The sequence below is a fragment of the Argiope bruennichi genome, chromosome 6 (genome assembly GCF_947563725.1).
Source record: "Argiope bruennichi chromosome 6, qqArgBrue1.1, whole genome shotgun sequence".
NCBI lineage: Eukaryota > Metazoa > Arthropoda > Arachnida > Araneae > Araneidae > Argiope > Argiope bruennichi.
Genome location: NC_079156.1, coordinates 36,861,350 through 36,871,896, shown reverse-complemented (window position 1 = coordinate 36,871,896; position 10,547 = coordinate 36,861,350). Strand labels below are relative to the sequence as shown.

Below are 10,547 nucleotides of genomic sequence, written 5' to 3'. Positions count from 1 at the left end.
TTCCTTTCTTTTGTACCATCAAAATATGTTGCATAATTAGTTTTTCAAATAAATGATAAAATTGGAAGATTTATAAGAAATGATAAATTACATTATCATAGCATTATATTTTATGTATTCAAAATTATCTCATTGTGTAGAATATTTATTAAACGTTCAGTAAAATGTGTTCTACTGTCCATCAATGCACTCTCCATTACTTGATTGGAGGAGAAGGGAATCGTATTGCTTTCAAGCATTGAATTATTCTGGGTATTCCTTTAAAAAAAAAAAGTAACAATTATCCGTTTTCTTAAATATTGTAATTTCTATTTGTAAAGTTTCATCAAATAAGGTATCAAAATGCATGGAAATGCCTTAGCATCTTTAGAAAGTGATAAGAAGTTACAAAAATAAAATTTCTAAATGAATAAAGAGCAAAAAGTGTCAAATGAGAAAAATTTCTTACACTTATTTAATTAATTGAGCTAATGACTCTTTTGGATGTAAAAATTAAGATGACTGCATTTATTGTCATGGTAAGGGGAGGCTTTTAGGAGCCAGTTGAGATCTTGGTCATAAATTACTCTGCACTCAATCTAGAAGAATTAGATAGAAATTATTAACACACAATGTGAATTTCTAGCAGGTTCTTGCAAAAAAATGATTACCAAATTGTTTTTAAATACAAAAATAAAACTTCAAAACGTATTCTTCACGTTTATTTATAGAATGGCATTGTTGGTGTGATTGCAAACAAAACTTTCAATAGCAGTATTTTATTGTAATCAATTTATATATTTAAAAGGAAAAGAAACTTAAAGGGATTTTTTTTCAGAGGAATAGTTTATTTGTATAATACAAAGTGGTTCAACAGTCACAGTTATTTTACAAGACCAATAAATACTTTTTGATGATTCCAACTTCAATAAATAGTGTTTTATATGCAAAATATACAAGTAAAATGTTTAGCAACACCAGTTTTCAAGGTATATTTTTTAAAGATATCACAGACACAATGTTTCAATGTTTTAAATGCTTTCAGTAAATCCATTCATGCTTTTTGCTTGAAAATATTAACAGTAAATACAATTTCACAAAAAATAATCAGCAGTTAATTAGTATACATTAATTGTCATTTCAATTTCATAAACAGGTCATTTAATTGATACAAAGTTTCTAATAAATAACAAAATAGCTGAAAAGTATTATCACAGTAATTTTTTTAATTGTAAAAAAAAAAGTGCTATGATTCTTTGGTAAGCATGATCACATAGAAATTTTAACAGATATCTCAAAAAAAAAATTCAAGTTTTATATAAATTTTACTGGATAATTAAATGTATTTCAAATTTATACTTGCAGTGATGAAAAAATTATGCTAAAATATTTTATAAAATGTAATTTTACATCAGATTTTTTGTATTATTATTTTGTTACTACTACTACTACTACTACTACTACAACAACAACAATTGAATAAAAAATAATACAGTTAAAATGTAAAACATATATGACATGATACAGATTATAAATTGTTAAGTATTCTTCAGATAGCTTAAGGAGTTAGAGAATAGAAATTTAAAATTATAAATTTAATTTAAATATGCTGAAATGTATTTTAAAAATAGATTAATGTATATTCTTTTTAATACAAATTACTGACTGCATAAGCCATGCATTTTATCTTTGAAGCAATATTTTAACTAATAACAGTTTATTAACACAATAGCACTTAATATGTTCGGCTATTCATAAAATCAAAAGAATTTCAAACATTTCTGATTAATTTTTTATTGTAATTTTAAAATATTTGTATAGTTAAATAGTTTACAGTTATTGCATCATATATCTCAATAATTCATTATTAAAATATCCAAGTATCATGGCACTTTATTTTCAATATAACTTTCAATTATGTATTAAAACTTGGAGAGAAAATATTTTAAAACCAGCATTTCAATAATTAATTACTTTATGGACAAAATTACTTAAGCATAGTAGATTTACTATCTATCATTGGCACTAACAATAAAAAGTGTTTGGGGATGGTTTTAAATTATGAAAATCATTTGAGAAAATGTCTAAGTAGCACAAAGGGGGGGGGGTCTTTTTGTTGTTTGATTATTTTTTAAATCTACAACTACTACAGGGTTATTCTCTTTTTAAATAAGTGCAAATGATTTTGGTAATTTCCAAGAGAAATTGTTTCAGAACAAGAATACAATTATTCAAATGAAAACTCATGTCCATGTATGAATTTTACCGAAGTAAATGATTTAAGCAACACGTACTTTTTAAAAAGAATGGAAAAAATTTCATTTAACTGCTAAACTTGCAGAAAACTACAGAATATTTAAAAATTGTCATGAATGGATAATAAATTTAAAAAATCACCATCATAAACACATCAACATCTAAAAAAAAAAAAAAAAAAAAAAATCAAAGCCTAAGACATTAAGAACAATAAAAACATGTTCAACATTCTAAAATAACTAATTCACAGGGTCATAATTGAGATGAAATTTTTCAGCATCACAAACACAAAAAACATTAAGATACAGTTTTCAAGAAAATGAAACACTTTTTTTTTTTTCTTTTTTTACAAATAGAACATGGATGAAAGCCCATTGATGAGAAGTCTTCTCATATGAGCCGGGAGTTCTTGAGGTATTCAATGAGCACACTGTACACAAATTTGTACTGAGCCAAAGTCTGCACAGTCAGCATACGTTGGAAGCGGAGATGGGTCAAAGCTTTGGGCAAATCTACAGGCTAAAGAAATAGAAATAATATTTATTATTTCAGTATGTTTTACCACTCTAGAAAACTTACTAATTAAAAAGGATATGATTCTCTATTTCACATATCCTGAAAGCAGTCACAAAATGAAAACCGATAAAATTCCAAAAGATGCAAAATATAATTAAAATATATACACATAATTATGGATACATATTTCTAAAAAATTTAACAAAAAAATCTGTTTTTAAAACTTAAAAAAATTAGTTTTCACAACATCATTTCACAAAATTTATATCAATTAAAAAAATCAATCATCATTAATTACAGCAACAACAACATTTTCAAAAATTGATTGTGGCTGCTTGCTTATTTTGTAGGAATGAGATGCTCAAAATGGATACCCATATATTCTTCTTTCCTATCAATTAAGAGTTTAGTATTATTAATGATGCAACATAATAAAATAATGGCTTTTCACTTAGCCCTTCTAATATTAAATTAAAATCCCAAATATATATATTTAAAATGTTGCAGATGAGAAAAGAATAGTTCACTGCATGTAGATAATTTCATTTGGTAGCCAAATAATTCAATGAATTATCTTTAAAAGATTACCATCTTGCTAAAATTTACCAGAAAAAAAAAAAGCCATTAAAAATAATAAATATCTTCAGAAATAATAACCAAAATTAGGAATTCAATATTTGAAATTCTATCATAAAGAGGAACATTAATTGGCATAGGAGTAAGATTTGCTTTGTTGAAGATGATAATCAGATTGAAAAAATTGCTTAGTAAAAAATAGTTTGCATTATCTGTATGTTAGTTTGTCCATGACTTTCTTTTCTTTTATATGGTTACTTATTGCATCAAATCTTTTACCATAGCAAATAAAGTCACTTCAAAGAATACACAATACATTTCCACTGACATTAATTTCATAGCATATATGTTTTTTAATAGATAAATATTATATAATAGATATTATTTTTCACCCAAGCTAATTTTTTTTTTCTGCTCAGCGCACAGCATTTTTAATTTATTTATTCATTTTTATCAGTCTTACAATTTCGCTATCCTGATGCAAGGGGGCAAAACATATTAAGAATGAAATTGAAATAACTAACAAAAACATTAAATTAAAAAGATTCCAAAAATAAAAAACTTGTCTTCACTGAGATTTACCACTCATTTCTTTTATGTTCAAAATTGCTAGCAGTTGCATCCCTTCAAAGACAAGAAATAAAAGAATGCAGCCTTTAGGTATTCTTCACAATAATGAAATATGATCTCGAAATGGGATCAAACCCCCAAGTATCACTCAAACTCAGAATAGCTTTTGGCAGAACTGCAAAGCTATTCTTGCACTATATTCTACAAAATCAAAACTCATCTACTTTAGAAAATCTGTTTGCTTTGGGATTTTGAAAGTAATATTTTCACACAATTTAATTAAGCAGAGGGATGATATATAGTAAAATATCTATGCTTCTGAAATTATTTCTTAAGCCCTGTCCTTGATTTTTGTCCATTAATTGCATTCTTCCATCTCATCCCTATTTTGAGCAAAATAAACAGTAGGAGAGAGGAAATTCCATATCTGAGAATTAATAGTAAAATGTGCAAATAGCACATAGTTTTTGTACTCCTCTCAAACATATAACAAAAATTTAATTCAGATTTGCGTTGCTCACAATAATAATAAATTCTGATCCCGAAAAAATGAGAATTTGTGTTTTCATGGAAAAGTTTCATGTCTGATTAACATAAAGATTCTCCATCATTCCATAAAGAATTTCCCAAAGGAAATGTTGAAACTTTCAAAATCAATTATCAATAATTTAGTAAAAAGCAATGAATCATGGGTCATCTTTATTTATATAAAATTTCATGCTGGAAACATGCAATTAAATTTATTATATATTAAATTAATAGTATATATGCAATATTGCAGGAAATCAATTAAAAAACATTATATTCTATATTAATTAGTGTTTATAAAAATTTCACTACTTTATAGGAATACTATTATGCTAATGAACTAGATGGGGGGGGAATGTTATAAGGGGAGGTTAATATCTTTTTACATTTCATTATATTCATACAAATGGTACCATAGTACAGAACTCACCAGATTATGGTCTAAGCAAAACAGCATGATGTCAGTAAGAATGACAGCTCCTGAACGTCCTACCCCTGCACTGCAATGCACAACCACTGGAGACACTTCCTGGACACTCAGGCTGTGTCGACGGACGGCATCCACTTCATTCATGAAAGCTGCAATTTAACAAAAAGCAAATTAATAAAATATATCATAAATTCAAAATTCTTAAGAAATACTAATATACAAACTTTCAACAATTAATAAGTGCTTAACCCAAAAATATTTTAATTCAAAAATATTTCATTCAAATATTTTAATATTTTATATTATTTTAATTTTAGTTTCAAATATTTTAATATTTTATTTCACAAATATTTCAATGCAAGCATTTTGCATACTTATTTATTTCCTCATTTTAACAAAGCAACAATTAATTAATAATAATAATAGAAAAAAGTCACAGAAATAGAATATAAAAATACAAAATTATAATAATAAAAATACAAAAATTAAATGCAGATTTCCATAAATTAAAAAAAATCTTAAAATTGCATTTTTTCAAATTACTTCTCATAACTCTGTTTAATAAACATTTACACTTTCCACATAGAGAAACATCAAATTTACAAATATATTCATTTCATCAACAGCATAATGACTAAAACACACCTATAAAATTCTACATGACAATTGAAATATTAGTTATGATTGATTCTTAAATACATCAAAAAGTGTAAGAAAACCCGATATGAATAAATCTTGATTTGATCTTTAAATATGCTCTATATTCATGACAGATCTTCAGTATAATTTAGGCTCAAATGTGTTACTCTCTTAATCCTCAAGCAAAGACTTTACTGTAGCTTTAAAATGAAGAATTTCACAAATTAAAACAAATCATTTCATCAGAAGTTAAAAAATACTCACCAATAAACCCCTGAGTATCTTGTGGGCAGCTGTGATCAGGCCAATCAGTATACTGAATATGCCACAGAGAACGTTGTTGCTGGGAGGGGACATGGCATAAAGTCAGTGAACATGTAACATATGTGGCTGAGCTCATGCTGAAGTTACGTACAAGCTGGAACTAAAATAGAAAAATATAACTAATAATATGTATTTTAAATTATTTATAGATTTGTAGTAATTTATAAATTGATTTTTTGCTTTAATAATGTTAAATATCAAACAAATATATTGTTAATATCGCCAATTATGGCAACCATTCTTATGTATAGATTCTGTTTTTTGCTCTTTATGATTCTTGTTCGTCTCGTTGCGTGATTGGCATTCTATGGCGAGCGTTCAGTCATGAATAGTATTGAACAGTTAATTAAATATTGTTGATTACAAATTAGTTTCATCATTTAAGAAACGAACCATCACTCGTCGAAACTTTATAGAAAAAGTGATGCATACAGTCCATTTAGTAATCTACATTTAATATTCTACAAATAATATTGGTTATGGGGGGGGGGGGTGTAAAATGCATTTTGTAGTTTCTTTATTATTACATAGGTGTTTGTTTTACTAAATGTAAAAAATTATTAAATGTAAAAAAGAGGAGAAAAAAAAAGATATGTCTTTTTTCTTTATATACTTTATGTATACATACTCTGTATATGAGAAAATAAAAAGCAGTTGCTACAAATCAGTCATTTTAAAATAATATATCCTTATTTAATAGAAAATCTTCATTATTTTTCCAATGTTTTACAATGAAATTATAACACATTGATTCCAGTATAAAGGCTCCAAACATATCTTCACATATTTTTAAATGAGAATGAATAACGGTAATGTAAGTGAAAAAAAAATTACTTTTAACAAAGCATCCTAAATTTTAATAAGAAGTTCAAAAAGTATTAGAAAAATAAAAACTTACTTCTCCAATTTGCAATTTGCTTCCATTTTCCTGGGGCCAATATGGAAAACATTTGTCTCGCCCCTGTTCCTATACAAAGAATAAAGCATTTTTTTAAAATGATTTTTTTTAATGTATGCAAAAAAAGTATCAGTTTAACGATAAATGTTATAAATTATGTAGTACATAATAAAAATAACATTTTATTATCAAATAAGACAATTAGCTTAATAAATCATCTTTTTTATAAAGTCGATTTCCACTGGAATCTTTCTTTCTTTTTGGATTTAATATTATTTACATATTAAAAATAAAAAAATTACAATTAAAATAATATTTTTGAGAACATATATTATTCAAAAATAGTGCATATTTGAGTAATTACAAAGAAAAAAAAATAAGTAACTGAAAAATTTGTAAAAAAACTTGATCAACAAACTAAATTACAATGCACTATAATTCATATTTGCATCTCTATTACTGTGTTGGGCTTTTTTTTCCAATGAATATTAAATATTTCAAAGATTTTCCAGACAAATTATTACATATTTTTTAACTTGGAAAATAGAAAGCCTTAAAGCAAAGAAATTCCATTAAAAGATTAAATTTTTCATTTTTAATTTAAATTCAGAATTACAATTTTGATTATTTTTTCTTGAACTCTTCAAATCCATAAATATAGATTTACATAATAAAAACTAAAATGTAAAAACAAAGAAAGAAAGATGTAATGTAGAGTTAGAAATGATATCATGTAATGCAATATTATTAGGCTATTCATAGAGCAAGTATTCCATTTTAATAATAGATACCAGAATGTGAAAAGCAAAGGTGCATACTTTATACAGTTTGGAATATAATATACAAATATGTAACAATTTTCACTATATGATGCACAATACTATTGCACAGCCTTGCCTCAAAAAAAAAAAAAAAAAAAAAAAAAAAATGCTAGATTGTATTTCTTCTTCTACAGACAGTTTGATTAGATATGTGATAAAACATTTTGTACACTCAAACACAAAATCAAACACTTGGTATCAATGCTGATATTTCAGCAAAAATAATGAAAATCACATCAATATATAATGAAGCATTGATTTTTTTTTCCAGGGAAGAATGCAGAAGTTAGTATATATCCATTCATATAAACAACTTTTATTCTAGTTTCACTTATTTGACAAGTCTCTAATCAAAGATTATGAAAGAAGATTTTACTTTATTACTGGATTATTTTTATTTAAATTAGTGTTGCAATTCTAACATGTGTTATAAGTCTAAGTGTAGTAATTGAAGAAATATCTAGAATAAAACTTTGTTTTATGATGATAGGAAGTTGCTCCATTACATTAAGTTTGATCTTCCTCTAAATAATTGTTACTATCGACAATTATGGCGACTATCGTGGCTTTTCAGTAAACAAGCTAAAGCAATTACATATGAAACAAAACGGGAACTGGAATTTGCCATACAGAAGCCTGATGATTTTTATAAACTAATGAACCATGTAAACACAAATGATCAAGTTTAGACTATGGATTTTAAAATGTTCGTATTATGTTACCCGAGTATCTGCAGAAACTGCATTGAGATACCATAGTTTAGGCAGACAGATGCAAAGAAAGTTAGTAATAATAATAAAATTTTATTTTCTTTCATGAAAACAGCAAATCACTCTATTGCAATAGATTCTATCTTCTTTTAAATAACTGCTATATTCATGATTGCAATACTGTTTATGTAGCAAAAATTCATGTAGGGCAAAAAAATTAAGCAAAATGAATCGATGCCAATTTGATACATGAAAATCTCTTTGAAAGAAAGCGATATTGCTCTTTGATTTTCAGGTTACAGTTTGAATAATGAACTCATCAATTAAATATTGAAATTATGAAACTTCAATTAAATACTGATGGTTATGCAGAACAAAAGGCACAAGATGCACATTAGATGTTACAAATGCACTGCTGATCCATAAAATACCAATATGCAATTGATCTACAAAATCCAGGTAGGTTCTTAACCCTCCTGCCGGGGGCTTTCAGATTGCTATCCTTACCGAAAGCGGCACGCCGGAATAACAGGTTCAACCTTAAAAATGTCGCGGTTTGGTCAAAAGGATTGCTTTCCCCTTTTGCGGTCAGTTCAGCGCTGCAGGTGGGAAGTGATTAGCAAATTTCATGCTGTGAGTAGCTGGTGTTTCTTATCATAGTCTTTCGATTTCTAAGAGCATTTTTCTTTCAGTGCTTAGGAAGGGATTGACAATAACATCGATTGAAAATGCGAAAATGTGATTGGTTTTTTTAGAGGTTTTTCGATTATTTTATAAAACAATACATAAAATTTATGTTAGGAATAAGTTATTATCATGTTTATTTTGATACTAGTCTAGTTTTTATAAATTGAAAGTCCTCGTCTAATATTTTTTTCATTGCAATATGTTTCGCAAATTATTTAAATTATTTTATTCCGTAGTACTGTGAAATTATTTCTCGACATTACCTGCAAGTGATTTAATTTTTTAAAAAAACCATTTCAGCGCATTGCCAATTTATTTATAAATTGAAAGTCCTCGTCTAATATTTTTTTCATTGCAATATGTTTCGCAAATTATTTTATTCCGTAGTACTGTGAAATTATTTCTCGACATTACCTGCAAGTGAATTAATTTTTTAAAAAAGCCCTTTCAGCGCATTGCCAATTTATTTTAATATTTTAAAATGCGTGTTTAAAACATTAATTGCGATAAGTAACACTACGTTATAACTTTGTTTCTTCAGTATTCAAAAAAAATAATTGTGTAATTAGGGAATTTCATGTGATGTTTTACTTTCAAATATATCGATTTTCAGTATTTATCTGCATGATTAAAATTTAATAATTAAATATACTTTACAATATTTAATTGGCAAAGCTAATTGGCCAGTTATTCAGTAATGCTGAAATAACTGGTCGATGCGCCTTATGACTGCAACAAATAAAAATAATTGTCAAAATATTTCTTTGTAATATTCATGATACAAATTTGGCCTGGAAAAATGACTCAAATAATGCAGATTATTTAGACTCATAATTAACCATTTGCAACTGGAATTTTTTGAATACCTTCAAATCAAGTTCCTACAGAATATTAAGTACTGTTTTAAAATAAATTACAATTTTTGAAAAATCTCAGTTTTAAGTTTTTCGGGTTAGAATCAAAGCTCTTACTATTTTGCAATCGGATAATAACAAACCGTGGGGTAAACGAATCATTAAAAAGAAAAATCTGAATTTAAAAGCTTTGCAAATACAATTGCATTGATCTTTTTTACTTATTACTTTTACATTATTTATTGCTTTCGGTGATCAGCACATGTGTTACGTCGAGGTTACTAGCCAATATAAAATTTTTAATTAAATGTTTTCTTCAGCAAAACATCTTGAAATTTCAAATTTTGATAGTCATATAATTCATACTATTGCAGACTCATTGTACCATTCTGTATTGCAGATTTTTTGAATTTTCTGTCAGCTCCTTGACAGTAATTCTTTAATTTAAAACGGGAGTGAATAAACTTCAATTAATGCAAAACCTGTTTTGTTGAAACCAATCAGGCTTATTAAATTTCTAAATACAGGGAATAGAATCATTCAGCAATAAAGTTTTATGTATATACTGAATATTTCTTTTTAATTTTTGAAATGACTCAGATGATTTCTCATATCTCTTATTCAATAAAAATTTCCAAAAATTCCTTCTTATTCTGTAATAATATTGAAAGTTATGATGGAATACACTTCAAAATCTCATTTTATTTTTAATTCATAATTTTTAAAAATTTTCAGAAAAAAAAACATTTTACACATTTT

General features: G+C 26.3%; 1 protein-coding gene across 1 annotated transcript in view; it reads right to left on the bottom strand.

Annotated features, from left to right (window-relative positions):
* Positions 1 to 806: 806 nt before the first annotated feature.
* Positions 807 to 10,547, bottom strand: part of LOC129972368 (tyrosine-protein phosphatase non-receptor type 21-like) — a 35,188-nt gene continuing 25,447 nt past the window's right edge. Inside the window, exons 19-22 of the mRNA XM_056086488.1 lie at positions 6,717 to 6,785; positions 5,759 to 5,918; positions 4,856 to 5,004; positions 807 to 2,754 (exon numbers count right to left, since the gene is read on the bottom strand). Of these exons, the coding sequence (XP_055942463.1) occupies positions 2,626 to 2,754; positions 4,856 to 5,004; positions 5,759 to 5,918; positions 6,717 to 6,785 (507 nt within the window). The 3' untranslated portion in view covers positions 807 to 2,625. The remainder of the gene's footprint in view (positions 2,755 to 4,855; positions 5,005 to 5,758; positions 5,919 to 6,716; positions 6,786 to 10,547) is intronic.